Source organism: Bos indicus, chromosome 7 (genome assembly GCF_029378745.1).
Source record: "Bos indicus isolate NIAB-ARS_2022 breed Sahiwal x Tharparkar chromosome 7, NIAB-ARS_B.indTharparkar_mat_pri_1.0, whole genome shotgun sequence".
In the NCBI taxonomy this organism is placed as follows: Eukaryota; Metazoa; Chordata; class Mammalia; order Artiodactyla; family Bovidae; genus Bos; species Bos indicus.
The window spans coordinates 101,023,575-101,041,749 of record NC_091766.1 but is presented as its reverse complement, the minus strand read 5'-3'; the positions used below and the strand labels follow the sequence as shown (position 1 = coordinate 101,041,749).

Sequence of the window (18,175 nt, the reverse complement as noted above, 5' to 3'; positions counted from 1 at the left end):
ATAATAGTTCCCCCTTTACTTCATGAAATAAAACTTTACAAATATATAGGCTACAGTGACTAATCCTTGATAATAAGGAATATATTCTACATTTCTTTGTTTCTGTGGTAGTTTACATGACTGTCTTAAACTTTGATGTTCTTAGTAATCATTTATCAATAATATGGGAATTATAAGAATATTTTAATTTAAAAGTTACTGTGCAGAGACTATTTCTAGAGTTGCAGGGATAGTTTTTCTGTTACCTTATTTCTACATATATATTATAAACTAGATGAGAGCAGAGACTGTAATGCTTGATTTCATGAATGGAATCATGCTTGATAAAGAAATTTAGCAGCAGCTGGTAGAATAGATTTGAAGGAGAGGCTCCAAGCAGGAGATGAATTACTTAAAATTAACTCTTTGATCACCCTTTCCTTCAAATTCCCCACTGGTTATCTTCCTGTTTATATCCTTCTCTTTAATCTGTTTCCTGTATGAACTTCTTGTTTTCCACCTACTCTTTAAGTGTCACCTTTTTGCAATATAGCAGTTACTATCTTCTAATAGTTAGATAAATCACTCATTTATGTCCTTCATCCCCAGTACAAGAAACATTGCTTCATGGTTGCAGGAAATTTTATTCCACCCTGACTTCCATTCTTTTTCCTTCCTTCCTTTCTCTCTTTCTCTATCTTTATTTCTGTCTCTTTATTTATTTTGGATCTATATCCACTAAAGCACATAATTGGAGCTCATTATGTATTCATGAAATACATGAACTCCCAGGACCTCTCTGTACTCTTCCCACTCTTTACATGGTTGATCTTATCATTCTCATAGTTTCAGCTACATCCATATGCAGATGGATATTAAGATACCTGGCTCCAGACCAAATTTCTTCACCGAATTTGGGACTCTTAATCTCAATATGCATTTATAAAACCACACCCATCGTCTCTTCCCTAAAACTAGCTCTTTTCTGCCAAAATGCCGGGTTAGACACTAGGAGTCATTCTTAACTCTTCCATTCGGTTCCTATCTCCAGTCAGCCAAACACCGAATATTACTGATTCTACATCCAAAATATTTTTCAAATCTGTTTTCTTTCATCAGTATTCTATTTCTCTACTACACATTGTCATAACTTATTGCCTGGGGTATTGTAACTGGAAACTTTGTATAACTCCTAGGGTTATTTCTTTAAAAATGTACTTTTAACAATGTCATTTCTCAGTCTAAAATACTTGATTACCTTTTCAAAATAAGTTAAAGCCCTTTGTTTTCAACAAGGCTCATGAGGCACTCAATAATCTGATCCATGACTATTTTTCAACTAGATTTCCTATTACTCTCTGCCTTAGACGTCATTCATATTTCTCCATATAGAATGTAGAATGTAGAATGCTATTTCCCGTCCTTGTATTTTTTATCAGCTTCTCTGAAGTGCCTTTCGCCTTCCCCATTTACCCAGCTAACTGACTCATTGTTTACGACTCGAGTAGCAGCCCTTCAACCCTCTTACCTAAACTGTGGCTTGTTTTAAGCATCACTCCTCAGTGCAGGTATCTAAAATGCATGTTGTTGATACCTGTAACCACAGTCTATAACCATATTATTGTATACATTTGGTCCATCTCTGCTCCTGGACTGTGAAATCTTTGAGGATGACAACCACCTTTTCAGCGCTGTGGTCCCAATTCCTAGGATAGTGGCTTGCACTTGCTCAATATATATTGATTGAGTGAATAAATAGATGAGGGATTGGAGAAATACCTTTGTCTATGCATGTGTGCTCAGTCATCTCCAACTCTTAGCAACCCTGCAGATTGTAGCCCACCAGGCTCCTCTGTCCGTGGAATTTTCCAGGCAAGAATACCGGATTGGGTTGCCACTTCCTTCTCCAGGGGATCTTCCTGACCCAGGGATCAAACCTGCAGTTTCTTGTGTCTCCTGCATTGCAGACGGCGTCTTTACCACTGCACCACATGGGAAGCTCATCTTTGCCAAGGGTAACCCTTTATACTTTAAAAGAGGTTGCCTCCTATTAAGAGGCGGGATGGAGTAACAGTGAACCTGGGAACCAGGGATATTAAATGGCAGAGAAGGTTAAGTGAATTAATTTCTCTAGGCCTCAGTTTTCCCATTGATAAAATGAGTATGCTCAATATTATAACTGTATTCATCCTTCCAGGTTCAACATTTTACCCGTTCCCTAGGGAAATACCCTGCAGAAGGAAATGGCAACCCACTCCAGTATTCTTGCCTGGAAAATCCCATGGACAGAGCAGTGTGGCAGGCTACCATCTATGGGGTCACGAAGAGTCGGACACGTCCGAGTGACTTCATTGTCTTTCATGTTAGGGAAATAGGGTAGTGTCTGGAAACATTTTGGTTGTCATAGCTATGGGGATGCTACTGACATCCAGTGGGTAGAGGTTAGGGATGCTGTTGAATGTCTTAAAATCCCCAGAACCAGCCCTCCCCAACCCCCACCAAAAAAAAAAAAAAAATTATCTGGTACCAAATGAGAAACTGCTTTGCTTACTCTGCCTATGTTTTTTAAAACGTTGACAGACATTCTATTATATAGCTGTCGTTTCTACTGCCCATCTCTTCCACAAGAAGTTAAGCTCTATGTGAAAAGGCAGACATTTTGTTTGTTTGCTAATTAAATAAGCATTAAGTGAATGAATAAATGACTGAATGGCAAAATACAGCAATGCTTGCTTCTGATTTGTTCATTAAAAGTTATAACGTAGATAATTTATCCATCTTTTATTTCATGCTGACAGGACAGGAGAACTGGGAAACTTGACGGCTCCTTGTAATGCCCACTGTAACTGCCTGCGATCGTATTATTATCCCGTGTGTGGAGGAAATGGAGTCCAGTATTTTTCTCCCTGCTATGCAGGTTGTACACAATCTGTTTCCAAAATACATCCAAAGGTAACTTGTGTTTGCTCCTTTACTACTGTACGAGGCAGTATGTTTATGTATTTCTGGATGCCCTTCTATCTTCCTCCAGTGGAGTTATGCTATGACCAGTCTCTTCTCGCTGGCCTACCGCCTCCATTCAGAAGCCAGGCATAAAGTTTCAGTTGAGTGAAATGAGTCAGCTCTAGAGCTCTGCTGTACAGCATTGTACCTACAGTCAATAATAATGCATTATACACTTAAAATTCATTGTTGTTCTTGCTTTAATTTTTTAAAAAGGCCCCAACCTCTCCCATTTTTTATGCCTCAGATTCAATTACTGTCATGGCAGTTCTTCACATATATCTTTAAACATCACTTCCGAAATATTATTTACCTTTTTACATTTAAAAATTTTTTTTCAACTATACTGTATGTCCCTTGAAGTCAGGAAACTTCTCTTATTCTTACTAAGTACATTGTATATAATAAAAACTGAATAAATATTTGTTTTTAATTGATAAACAATGGACACATTAAAAAATATACAAATCACTAACCCATTCTCAAGTGCAAAGTTACTTTTGGTAGTGGATTAGAATGCATATTAGCTTACCTGAATATTATTTATTTTAAATTCAATTAAATCATTAAAAAAAATCCCATAGAATTTTGTTGTACTACATCTACAATCTAAAAATTCTATCTTCATTAAATTTAAAAGCCTTGAGAAAAATAATATTCACATTACTAGTAGTACATAATAGGTTATGTTATATGTTAACAGATAATGTGATAACTTTGAAAAGATCTGAGGGAAATATATGATATAAAAGACTACAATGAATAAGATACATAAGAATTATATGACAAAACAGCACAATCTTGGTTATTTGAAATATGGATTAGTGATATGGCATTTTTTTTTCCTATATGAAGATAAGTTTAAGATCACAAAATTACTTCATATTTCTTTTAGAACTAACATGGATATCTGTGTGTGTGTGGTTATACATATTTATATGTTCATATATACACACACAAATATGTCTGTGCATATGTGTACCTATCTAATGATTTTGTGTGTGATAAATACATTGAACATTTATCTCAGCAGAGATGTAGGATTTCATTTTTCTGCTGGGGGTAAACCAGAATGTGGGAAAGAGTATACATTTTTTTCATATTATCTAGCTTCAATTCAGTTCAGTTCAGTTGCTCAGTCGTGTCCGACTGCAACCCCATGAACTGCAGCACGACAGGTTTCCCTGTCCATCACCAACTCCTGGAGCTTACTAGATTTAAAAATAGTTTAAATTTTGCTTATTAGATTTAAAAATAGTGGTATAAGAATATTGAAAATATGGCAGAAAAAAATGTGATAAATCATAGCAGGTTTAATAGACTTCATTGACATGTGCAGTTTTAATCCTTGGAATAAAACCAATTAATTAGATCACTACCATAAAGTTCCTATAAAAACTTAGGAAAGACATCAGGAAGATTTTTAAAGCCCCAGAACTGAGGTTTACCATACCTTCAAATCTGTGGACATTTGGGGAGGCTTTAGTTTCAAAACAGGTTGAAAAAATTAGGTATTTGTGTCAGTTATAAGGAATCAAATTCCACAAGTGAGCATGGTGCATATCACAGGTTCAGAACTATCTAGAAGGTAAACTGTTTCTTTGAGAAGCAGATAAGTAGGTAGCTTTTTCCTGTATATTAAAATAATCAAAAAAATATCAGTAAGTGCTACTAATTAACTTCAATTAGAAGATTATGATAAGGAATTAAATTGTTGGAAGGGTTTTATCCACATATCAAAATGTATAGACACAAATAACATCCTGCACAAGGAAACCAAAATAAATGAATAAATAAATAAGTAAATAAATAAAAAATTCTAATACCCAGAGCACACCTGAAATGGTATTGGTCATTTTGACATGGTTAATTCAATATTTGTATTTGTCACCATATATTATCATTACCGTTTTAAACAGTAAAATTGTCTTCTAGGGATTGTTTTAGAAAAGCAAGTTAGTTTGACTTCCAAATTTTCTATTTGTCCTGGTTTTTTTTTTATGCCCAGCTAATCCATGTAACAACTCATTTTTTCACTGGATTTTTTAAATGAAATATTTTAGATAGGCAAAAATGCATTAATAATAATGTAATAAAGAACTGTACACATTTGTTCACAGAAATAGAATATATTTCATACCAGTGGTCTAAACGACAGAAACAGATGCTAACTAACAGCTATCTATATTATAGGCAACTGTATATTTTTTTATGTAAGGGAGTTGTAAAATTTCATTAGGATAGAAAATACTGCTTTCAGTTTTTCTTCTTAATATTTCTAAAGGCTCCATTATTTCATTATTTGATGTATCTGGTTGCTGAGTCCATAACAGTCATTTTAGGAATGTCACCTCCACATCTGGGTTTCCTGAATCAGTCCCAGTGGTTTCTGGCCTTCGGGGCAATGAAAGCACTGATTCACCTTGACTTCTCTAGCTCTGCTCCAACTTTACTGTGGCCTTAAACATAGACAAAGATTTGTAGTGAGGATAAAGTTGAGATGTAAAAAGCCTTTGCAAAATGATTATGCCTCACTTTTCATACACCTGAATTATTTTCCTACAAAAGTAATACTTGTGATTTTTTTTTAATTTTTAATTTTATTTTATTTTTAAACTTTACATAATTGTATTAGTTTTGTCAAATATCAAAATGAATCCGCCACAGGTATACATGTGTTCCCCATCCTGAACCCTCCTCCCTCCTCCCTCCCCATACCATCCCTCTGGGTCGTCCCAGTGCACTAGCCCCAATCATCCGGTATCGTGTATCCAACCTGGACTGGCGACTCGTTTCATACATGATATTTTACATGTTTCAATGCCATTCTCCCAAATCTTCCCACCCTCTCCCTCTACCACAGAGTCCATAAGACTGTTCTATACATCAGTGTCTCTTTTGCTGTCTCGTATACAGGGTTATTGTTACCATGTTTCAAAATTCCATATATATGTGTTAGTATACTGTATTGGTGTTTTTCTTTCTGGCTTACTTCACTCTGTATAATAGGCTCCAGTTTCATCCACCTCATTAAAACTGATTCAAATGTATTCTTTTTAATGGCTGAGTAATACTCCATTGTGTATATGCACCATAGTTTTCTTATCCATTCATCTGCTGATGGACATCTTGGTTGCTTCCATGTCCTGGCTATTATAAACAGTGCTGCGATGAACATGGGGGTACACGTGTCTCTTTCCCTTCTGGTTTCCTCAGTGTGTATGCCCAGCAGTGGGATTGCTGGATCATAAGGCAGTTCTATTTCCAGTTTTTTAAGGAATCTCCACACTGTTCTCCATAGTGGCTGTACTAGTTTGCATTCCCACCATTTTTACTTTCCAACATATCATGCTATTATAGTATACATGTATATATACATGTATATGTGTATACATATATTAAATAGTTAATTTTTATATGTAAAATAACCTTTAGGATAATGTAATAACTTCTGTTTTTTGTTTATGGTAAATATGTCATCTTAAGATGGATACAGTTTCCTTTTTTAGAAAATTAAAGTAAAAAGTTCAGTTGAAAGCAGTATTTTTTTCCCCCAAACTCTTGTATTATTTAATTTTACTGTGGCAAACACTTAAGATGTTCTTTCAAGCTAGCATAGATAGTGAGATTGTCACAATGCATGCTTTTCTTTGTATCATAATAATGGAAAAGAAGAAAACTAGCAGGAAAACTGTTTGAGCAATTGAATAGTTCTATTGAAAGCAGTCTAGAGTGTGTGTGTGTGTGTGCACTCCACTGTGTCTGACTCTTTGTGACCCCTTGGACTGTAACCAACCAGGCTCCTCTGTCCATGGGATTCTCCAGGGAAAGATACTGGAGTGGGTTGCCATTCTCTCTCCAGAGGATCTTCCTGACCCAGGGATTGAATCTGGGTCTCCAGCATTGCAGGCAGATTCTTTACCATCTGAGCCACCAGGGAAGCCCCCTAGATCATCTAATAGTTATATTCTTGTCAATTTGTCTTATAAGACATGAATCAGTAACAGGTTACAAGTTAAAATCATAGACACATAAGTCAAATACAGAGTATTCTACTTTGTAAATATGGCCCTTTGTTTTCAGTTGCTTAATTTCTTAAGGGTTATCATTGTTTGTTGTGTTTGAATTAAGATTGTGTAAGAGTGTTTGCCATGTCTAGAAATCACTTAATTTGCAATGATAAAATATGTTTTCAAGATAAGCACTTTCCATATGTTTATGTCTAATATTTCTAGGTATATTATAACTGTTCATGTATTGAAGGGGAAATTCATATAACACCTACTCCATCAAGTGTTAGTCTTGAAGCTCAAGCTGGAAAGTGTTCAAGTCAATGTAAAAACTTGCCCCCATTCCTTGGCGTTTTCTTTGCTGCAATTGTTTTTACCTTCATGGCTGGTACTCCTATAACTGTGTCCATCCTAAGGTATGTGTTACATTGTGAAATTTGCTATCCCTAAGGCAACATGTTGAATGAAAAAGAAAATGGACTCAGGGATGCATTTGGGGTTTATATTGACTGTTGGTTCCATTACTAATTCAGCGCTCACTAGATCATTAGTTCTATGGCATTGGAAGAGCTACCTCATTGAACCTGAGATGTTTGAGGCTTTAATGAGATCATGGTTGTGAAAGTGTCTTAACATTACCTACTTGACATCTGTTCAATGCTATTTTCTCTGCTCCTGTAATGAGGCTTCAGTTGTAAGCTGTGGTTATGATCAGTTGTATTTGAGTATGATGGAAATGGCAGTGCATTCCACATGTCAGAATCAGACTGATGGGCATTCTGCCTTATACAGTAGGTGCTGTTATAGTAAACCTTCCCATAAACAGTAAAAACGCTGCCTGTCACCGGGCTCTTCACAGTGTTTCATAGTTTCATTGCCTCTTCCTTCTTGTGTGTGTGTGTGTGTGTGTGTGTTAGTCATTCAGTTGTGTCCTACTCTTTTATTTTAATTAATTTATTTTTGTAATTAAAGGATAATTGCTTTACAGAATTTTGTTGTTTTCTGTTGAACATCAACATGAATCAGCCATAGGTGTACATATCCCCTCCGTCTTGAACCTCCTCTTTGCAACCCCACGATCTATAGCCCCCCAGGCTCCTCTGTTCATGGGATTTTCCAGGCAAGAGTACTGGAGTGTGTTGCCTTTCCCTTCTCCAGGGGATCTTCCCAACCCAGGGACTGAACCCAGGTCTCCTGCATTGGGACATGGATTCTTTATCATCTGAGCTATAAAATATTTCCTATTTGCCCTTTTATAAGCTCATCAGCCTTTCTTTTATATTTCCTAACAAACTAGTTTTTTTCCCTCTTCAGTCTTTGTTTCTTGATACTCAGTCACTACCTTTCCACATACTTTTTGACAAGTGGAAACTTTAGAGATTTTGTCTAAAAACATGAAGTAGTCTGTTAATATTACACCTATTTTATCTACATCACCATATACCTACATATTTGTTTTTTAAAGACTGATCTCCTTTATCTCCTGTCTAACTCTCTTGTGTGCCAACATCATGTCTCATCCATCTTTGAGAGTTATTACTGAAAAGACTTATTGTGGAATCAAATCGAATATCAGAAACTGTTTTACACTGACTCTAATTTGTAATTTTAACTCACAGGTGTAATTTCTGTCTCAATGCTAGTAAGAGAGTAAGAATTATTTGCTTGCAACTTAAGTCATGTAACTTGTAACATACAGAATAATCAAATAGTCAAGAAGAAATAGTCTGGTTAATGAATGTCCTTAGTCTGGTTAATGAATGTCCTTTCTCCTTTATGTTTGGTGTTATTCCTACATATTCTGTGTATTTGTTAAAACTCATTTGACTCTCTTTGGTATTATTTGCACTATTTTAGTTTAGATAAAATTTTTCTTCTCTTACAATTCCAGAAAGGTTGAACTGTATATAAGCTGTTATAAATAATTGTTTACTTCCTATGTATAATGTTTGCTTTAATCTAGAAATGTTGAGCTCATATAAAAATGAATTTTCTCAAAGAGTAAATATACTATACAACTATTTTTTGTCTCCTATGCATTAAATATCTCCAGGTGTGTTAATCAAAGGCAGCGATCTCTAGCATTGGGAATACAGTGTACATTGCTTCGATTATTAGGTATGTCATCTTTCTAAGTGCATTGGTAACTGCTGACTATTTTTATTCCTTACTGTTAATTGATTTATTTACTTACAATATGTGCCAATAAAACAATTAGTTTATTTGTAGTGGGCAACTACATAATTGTCTTTGAAGAAAACTATCTTCCACTATTCAAGATGTAGTATTTATATATCACATAAAAAGATATAGACTTTACTTTTTACCTGATTGATTCCCTGTTGTTTCCAATTCTGTTGCAAATATAATGCTAAAGAGTATATTTATTTAAAATATGACATATGATCACCAGCACATTTCTAACACAGCACAGTAAAAGACAAATTTTTTGTTTATTCACATAAAACCTACTACCAACCTAAATTATGATAAAATCTTATTTATTGCCATTGTAATTCCTTTTTCTCCCTGTATTTAACTCCATTTGGGACATAATCTTCTTGCATTAGCAGTGAAAAATAATGAGTTTGTATGTTTCAATAAAAACTGTACTGTAAATATTGTGTCTAGTTAAAAATTGATGAAAGAAATAACTTAAGCCCCCCAAAATGTAAGATTCAAGATATAGGAAGAATAATAAGACAGAAACATAATTATTTGTGTGTATAATTTTACATATAATATTATACACTGCCGGGAGCCAACGAGAGGCACTCCACTCATGGCAAAGGTCATGAGGAAGGAGGCTCGGCATACGCAAAGGTGGGATCGAGCCTCAGGAGTCCCCCTGGATATTCTCGAGCATCTACCCCCAAAATACCAGAGTCTGCCTACTTTACTGCTTTGTGCTCTCACCTCTGACTTTACAGGGGGCTGTCCCCCACCACCATCTCACTCTCTCTGATAAAGAGTTAACTTACAGCTCCAGTTAATAAGTTCCTGGGCATTAGGAGTGTTTAAATCCAAACCCCTCAGATAGTTCTCTAACTCGCCTGACAAGTTTGCCCGGACTCCTACAGCTATGCATACGATTGTTTACAATCTCCCAGCCTTGAGAGGCATGGGAAGCTTAAGATATTCAAATAGCTTAGAGCCTCTCAGAGAGATAGAAACTGTCAGAATAAAACTAGTAAAAGATTTCATTGATGAGCCAATGCTTGCTGCCAAGTTTCCACATCCCCCGTACTGTATCCTTGAATGTGTATTAATTAATATAGTTGGTGTGTAGAAAAAATAAGTAGTGGCCTTGGTGTTGGCAACTTTAGACCCTTAAAGTAATAAATTCTTTCCTTTGTTGTAAACCCACTGCACCTCTGCCCTATAGGAATGCAACTTTATCTAACACCTTCGGAGGATGGCGCCAAACCTTAAAATAATTACTCTTAGAGAAAATAAGTCTTATGGTTGACAAACCTTTGTCAAGAGTCATAAAATGTTAATAGGCCTTCTGGCCAGAAGATGATGTAAATCACCTAAACCATTTGTATAAGATAAGTTTGCAGAAAAGAAACTCTGGTTTTCAATAAGGATCAAAGACTGCTGATTTTGTATGATTTCACATCCCCTATTATCCTCTATGTGTAACTTAGGGTATAAAAGCCCCTGTTGAAAATAAAGCTACGGGCCTTGCTCACCAAAGCTTGTTCTCCCCATGTCATTCTTTTTCTCAATTTCTGTCTGAAGTTTCCATCTGGAGCGTGGAGGTCCTCTGCAACCATTTATTTGCCTGGGCTCCTAAGACCCATTCGAGAAGGTGTCTAAGGTGGGGCACCTTCCGCTATTCGAGAGGCTATGCGGCCTCCGTGGTCATAGCTAACCTGGTGTCACAGGTTATATTGATTTTCCGCGTAAACCAAGCTACTCAGCCTCTTTTCTCCACTGAATTTTCCTACTGAGCTATCCTCATGCTATTACTCTTTATATCTCCAATTAATATTTAAATAAATCGCCGACGCCGTCTCTCCTTCGAATACCCTGGATACACATAATGTTACAATTGTTTATAAAAATGAAAACCAAAAGCAGGGAACATTAGAGATCCCCTAGACCAATTTTCCCCTTTTTTAGATGAATAAATTAAGGACCTGAGAGATCCAGGGATTTGCCCATAGTTGTACAATTAATGGTGAACTCAACATGTTAGTGTGAATATGTTTGTGCATGTACACTCCCATGCACATACATGTCAGTGTATGTATGTATATACAGTGTATATATATATATATATGTATACTCACACAACCATATTACTTTACATGAACATGTACACATATACATACACATAATACATATGCTGAAGTTTAGGAGACTTATTCCATGCATCAGATATTTATTTTGATTTTTTTAAAATATAATAGGTAATTTCAAAGACATTTATTAGAAAAGCAATGAACAAAAATATTTCTTTAAATATTAACCCATTAACATTTATTAATGTTTTATTTATTTAATAGCAAATAATATATTATTATTTATTTATTATATATCATTTATTATTTATTAATTAATAAATAAAGTAATATTTATTAATGTATTAATATAAAATAGATTAATAAGATGTTTATTAAAATAAATTTTGAATTGACCTGAAATATATAATAATTATCTATAATTATTTTAGAATGTTTTATCTGTGTTTCTTTATATTCCTATCACGTGCACATGAACTGATTCATTTGTAGGATAGACAGATTAATACCTGTTTCCCATTTATGTAGAAAATATATGTAAAAAACCCTGTTACTGTAAACTATAACCTTCACTCATGTATTTTACATGTGATTTATTTTAGGCACCATACCTGGACCTATTATATTTGGCAGCACAATAGACAGCACATGTATTCTCTGGGATATTAACGAATGTGGAAATAAAGGAGCTTGCTGGATTTATAATAACGTCAGGATGGCCTATATGCTAGTGGCCATAAGTAAGTGGTGACTTCTTGATAACTTTGCAGTAAATGGATTATGACAAGAGAAAAGATATCTTATTGTTTCTTACTTAGGTTTTGACATGTTTTGGTCCATGCAGTTGGACTGTCCTTTAGTCTTGAAGCAGAGAACAGTTATCAAAGCATGTTTTAAAAGGCCATGTCTAGAGTCTGTGAGGCACAGTCCAAGATAGAAGGGAGTAACATTTTAGCTGTCCTTGCATCACATATTATATAATTTTCTTTTACCAATTTTTCTCAAATTTTTTTGGAAAGTATAACAAAAAGCTAAAAGAGAATTCTGAGAAACTGGAATGACTGTCATCTAAGCACTTGGGCTTTGGAGAGCACATAGAGCCTAGGTCAGGATGTATTCTTGGCTCTAAGGTACTTTCTAAGAGATCTTTTTATGATATAACAGGTTAGCTGTGATGTTTAACCCATTTTGCCTTCAGTAGATAAAATTAGAAAATTTAAAAACAACCTAAGAAATTGTGCTTAGTTGCTCAGTTGTGTCCGACTCTTTGTGACCCTGTGGACTGTAGCCCACCAGGCTCTTCTGTCCATGGGGATTCTCAGGGCAAGAATACTGGAGGGGGTTGCCATGCCCTCCTCAAGGGGATTTCCCAACACAGGGATTGAACCCAGGTCTCCTGCATTCTAGGCAGATTCTTTACTGTCTGAGCCACCAGGGAAGCCCATGAATACTGCAGTGGGTAGCCTGTCCATTCTCCAGGGGAACTTCCCAGCCCAGGAATTGAACGAGGGTCTCCTGCATTGCAGGTGGATTCTTTACCAACTGAGCTATCAGGGAAGCCCCTTATTTCTCCTACATGTGTTTAAATTCAGAATATGCTGTCTGAATTTATAATGACAGAATAATAAATTATCCACTGAAGAAATAAATACATAAATCTAGGAAAACAATGAGATGATAAATATTGACTAAAATCGGCAAAATTAATCTTCCCATCACTTTTACCTGTTAAGAAACATTTTTTATTCAGTGTATTTTTATGCTTAAAAAATTATTTAAGTGGTTATGTTTATACTTTTTGACCAAAAATGTAGATAATTAATTTTTCTTTTACCTGCTGCTACTGCTGCTAAGTCACTTCAGTCATGTCTGAGTCTCTGCGACCCCATAGACAGCAGCCCACCAGGCTCCCCTGTCCCTGGGATTCTCCAGGCAAGAACACTGGAGTGGGTTGCCATTTCCTTCTCCAATGCATGAAAGGAAAAGTGAAAGTGAAGTCGCTCAGTCATGTCCGACCCTTAGCGACCCCATGGACTGCAGCCTACCAGGCTCCTCCGTCCATGGGATTTTCAAGGCAAGAGTACTGGAGTGGGGTGCCTTCTACTCAGTGATAAATATGAGAATTCCTCCACCAGAAACATATGTACCTTTAAGTATTCCAAAAATATTATAATAATAGTACCTATAATTAGTATAAATCTAGAAATGCTTAGCTCAATGAGTATTTCTGTTTCTCAAATGCCCAGTTTGAGTAAAATATTAACGATTAATACAAATTAGTTACTGCAAAAACTACAATGTGAGGTCATTTAATATATTTAGGTAGCACTTAGATGCTTGTACTCTGACCAGAAATAGTTTCTTTAAAGAGAAAGAGCCTCTTTTTAATTTTTAAAACTTTGGTAAGAAAGGTGATATTCTTTCAAAAAACTCTCAGAGTTCTTTGAAAATAAATTGAAGCCTGTGATGTGAATCTAAATGTTTCATATTTTTAGTTGATGCTTAAAGGTAAATTTTAAGTATTGAATATTATATATTACCAAAGAGACTTTCTCCTAAGAACTCTGAAGCTTTTTTTATTTTTAGAATTACTTTTCATCATGGACACAAAAATGTTGCAACTGATTATTCAGGTTCAATGATGATGTAAGCTATCAGTATCTTTCCTTGGTTAAGAATGTACATGCTGTGTATGCTATGCTATGCTGAGTCCCTTCAGTCATGTCCGACTCTTTGCAACCCTGTGAACTGTAGCCCACCAGGTTCCTCTGTCCATGGATTCTCCAGGCAAGAATAGTGGAGTGGATTGCCATGCCCTTCTCCAGAAGAATGTACAATCATAGCCAAAAATAGAATAGTTATTGTATATTTTCGTTGTTTAGAAAAAAGAATACTCATTCATTGATTTGTAGATGATGTTCTATTGAAAACTATCACCTTTCTTACTAAAGTTTTAAAAATTAAAAACATAAAACTAATTGCCTGTATACTCCTTTTTTTAACGCGAAAGTGAAAGTTTCTTTATGTAGTGAGATTCTATTCATGAAGAATTTTCAATGAGGATCAATTTTTGTAATAATTAAAGCCTAAAATCCATGATTAATTATTGTTTTTCTACTTAGGTGTTATTTGTAAAATTATCACTGTTTTCTTCAATGGACTTGCAGTCTTTTTGTATAAACCACCACCATCAGTCACAGATGTGGCATTTCAAAATCAGAATGCAGTTTTGACTGCGGTTTCATTAGAATGTGATCTCAACAAAGCAGGGAATGACGGATGAAACAGCAAAAGAGAAGATTGAAAATCGGCCTGCATTTGTAAGAATTCATGTTATCACTGCAGCATTAACTATCCAATATGGGCAATCATATTTTAGAAACTGGTTTTTTATAATTAAATGTTTTTCTTTTATATGTATGAACTCTGAATTTGTTTTTGTTTTAATATAAGAAACAGACCTGTGCCTTCAAAGCCCATCAAAAGCGTCAGAACACACACACACACACACACACACACAGATGAAATCCCCAGCTAATAAACAATACTAGAAAGAAAAAGCCAATGTTTGCTTAACAGTTTACATTTTAAAACCAAAGTGATGTTTCTATCCCTCTTACAACTTGTTTTATTTTAATTATCATTGTCAGTAGTTTGGCCTTTTTAAGAAAATTCATGGTGTAAAAATTTAAATATATCTAGTCTAAGTTCTAAGTTTCAAGAACTATTATTGAAAGAACATGAATTTAAAACCATTTAAATAATATTATTTGTTTTTACATTTATATGTACTAGTCTGTCCTTGATTTATTATAGACAGTTACTGAACTGTTAGAGTGTGGGTTACTTATCTTTTTTGTGTCCCAGTACATAGTGCATTCAGAAATATTGGCATTCTATACACATATCTTCACTTTAACTCAAGAATTCCAGGAAGTGATTTGTTGATATTGCTGATTTTTAACATTTTTATTATTCTGTGATAGTATTATTCAGTTCCATGTCTTCCAGAGGAAGGTGCCAGCTTCAGTAAAGTGCCAATTAGATAGGAAAAGATTTCTTTTTTTTAAAAAAATGGCTTATGTCCATTTTATTGATTTTCTTTAAAAAGCTTTCTTCATGAACTATGATCAGTGTTTATATACTCAGTAGCTCAACTTTTCTCGTTTGAAAAACAGATCACCTAGTACATTACTTAGCACATAAGCAGTGCTTTGCTTATAGTAGGCATGTATTATTGTTTGGTTAAAACAAACTGTACTTTTAACTAATCTGTGTATTTAAAGATTAAGTATTTCACATATATAGCATTATAATTCCATTTTTTCAGCTCAGACTTCAGCCAACTTTGTGTACTCAGAATTGTGGAGGAAATACATCAGTAAACATCAATAGAAATAACTTCTACCTGGTCAAGAACTTTACTGATTAAGAAAATTATTGAAGTTCATACCCATTTGAAATTTCATAAAATAAGGTTACTGGTTTGATAAGACTCATTATCAGCTTTTTCCTAGGTTAGCTGTTTACAATCAGTGTTTTATTGAGTAACAAAATGGGTAAAGGCCTGATAGGAGACCAGGATCAGAAGCACTAGTAATTCACAGAATTTTGAAGAGTTATATTTTGTGGTAATTGGTGGCCAGAGGCGATTCAAGAATTGAGTAGCATTTATAGATTGAGATGCAAGGAGTGAATTTGAAGTGAGGCAAGCAAGCACACGTGAATATCAGGGAATTGGAGGAGCAGTGGGTCACTCATCAGAGAGACAGATCTACTTAAACTAGGAACACGTAAGCGCCAAAGGCTGAAGCCAGAATGGGTGGTCAAAAACCCACGTGCTTGAGAAACAGGAAATGCGTAACAACCAAAGAGACAGTTCACAGTAGACAGGGGAACAGACACATGATACTCCCAATTCAGAAGCAGTCTCCCTCCTACCCAGCCACACACACACATTTTAGATTATTTTTTTAGTTTGGCTGTGTGGGTTTTCATTGCTGCTCAGGCTTTTCCCTAGCTGCTGGGGGCAGGGACCACTCTCCAGCGGCAGTGCTCAGGCAGGGACCACTCTCCAGCGGCAGTACTCAGGCTTCTTGTTGGGGTGGCTTCTCTTCCTGCAGAGCATGGCCACCTGGATGCACTTAAGTACTGCAGATCCAGGATCTAGAGCAGAGGCTCAACAGTTGTGGTAGGCGGGCTTAGTTGCTCCGTGGCATGTAGGGTCTTCCCGGACCAGGGATTGAACCCATGTCACCTGCATTGGGAGGCAGGTTCTTTATAATGAGTCACCAGGGAAGCACCACTCAGACACATTTTAAGTGTTTCTTAGAGGTAAGTCTAAAGGGAGATTTTAGGCTTTTTATATCCTATGTGTGGGGCTTCCACAGTGGCTGAGTGGTAAAGAATCTGCCTGCCAACGCAGGAGACTTGGGTTCAATCCCTGGATTGAGCAGATCCCCTGGAAAAGGAAATGGCAGCCCACTCCAATATGCTTTCCTGGAAAATCCCATGGACAGAGGAGCCTGGTGGGCTACAGTCCAGGGTGTCACAAAAGAGTCGGGCGCTACTTAGCGACTAAACAGCAGCAATCCTATATGTGGAAGCTGGGAGTTGATTGGAAACATTTTGTAGATGTAAAATAATGGCAAATCCTCAAAAACTCATTTATAGAGTGGAAACAAAAACTATAAAATGTATTAGTCTAAAGCCACTTGAGAGAAAAGAAAAAAATCACTCTACTCATAGAAATAGTTGAATGAATAAGTCACTAAATGATTGGCATTCACAATGATTTTTAGTTATAAAGGGTTTCATTGTGTTCAGCATACTCAATTTTATTAGACGATAAACATTTTACAAAATTTGTAATGAAAATGATTAAAGTGAAAATAATTTTGGCACTTCTGAAAGAAGTCAGACTCATTTATAACATACATATTTACAAAGAATACCTCCTCTTACGCTAGGGCAATATAGACACTACTATAATTTTTAAACATTATTTTTTTGAAGTTACCTAGATTATATGAATTAGTATAATGCTACTTTTAGAACATAATTTTTTATAATATGTATTTTTCACAATTTATAATGATTTTTAAATTTGTAATTTGGTGATTTTTTTTTGTACATAATTGAAGGTATGTCAAAATTTAACATTTGAATTTTCTTAATTGTAGGAAATACAAATGTAAAACCTTTATATATGGAAGGAATTGTACAATTGTTTAGCTGTATAAATTGGAGGAAAATGCAAATAAAATTTTAGCTCTATTTTTTCAATTTTTATTATAAATAATTATGTGAAAACTATATATTTTAAAATATCAATATGTTTGTACTTGTTTAAGTGTTTAATCTTATTAAAGTCACAGATTTAAAAATATGATTTATCTCTGTTTATGTATACGCACACATCTGTTGGTTGGGAGAGGGAAAATCTGACCTGTTGAACTTGCGAATGTAATTCACTGCAATGATTTCTGCTGTCTCAGTGGATGTATTTAATTCAGTATAAGCCATTCATTATGAAATATATACTAAGATTCTTTCACACAAAAGTTTCCATGTAAGGCAGATGAATATATAGGATTGATATAATAAGGATTTGTGTTAACAGATGGTTTGTTTTGAAGTATCTGACACCAAAAGTAATGTGTCTTCAAAAGGCTATACATTTAATTCATCATGGATTATCAAAATACTCAGTACAATATCTTTAAAGAAATCACATTGGTCATTAATTTGAGATGTAATGATGTTTTCCCTTCACTTTAACACATTCAGGTTCCTTTAGCATTTTGTACTCCAGACAATAACATTAACATGTTAAATGTGTTGTTTTTCAGTCACTCAGTCATGTCTGACTCAGTCATGTCATGACTGCAGCATGCCAGAGTTTCCTGTCCTTCATTATCTCCCAGAGTCCAC

At 35.2% G+C, this 18,175-nt stretch overlaps 1 protein-coding gene across 2 annotated transcripts in view; it reads left to right on the top strand.

Annotated features, from left to right (window-relative positions):
* Positions 1-17,630, top strand: part of SLCO4C1 (solute carrier organic anion transporter family member 4C1) — an 87,960-nt gene extending 70,330 nt beyond the window's left edge. For both annotated transcript variants that reach the window (XM_070794068.1, XM_019965467.2), the window contains 5 exons: positions 2,778-2,931; positions 7,218-7,408; positions 9,046-9,110; positions 11,845-11,982; positions 14,365-17,630. In XM_070794068.1, the coding sequence (XP_070650169.1) occupies positions 2,778-2,931; positions 7,218-7,408; positions 9,046-9,110; positions 11,845-11,982; positions 14,365-14,525 (709 nt within the window). In that variant the 3' untranslated portion in view covers positions 14,526-17,630. The remainder of the gene's footprint in view (positions 1-2,777; positions 2,932-7,217; positions 7,409-9,045; positions 9,111-11,844; positions 11,983-14,364) is intronic.
* The last annotated feature ends 545 nt before the right edge of the window (positions 17,631-18,175 follow it).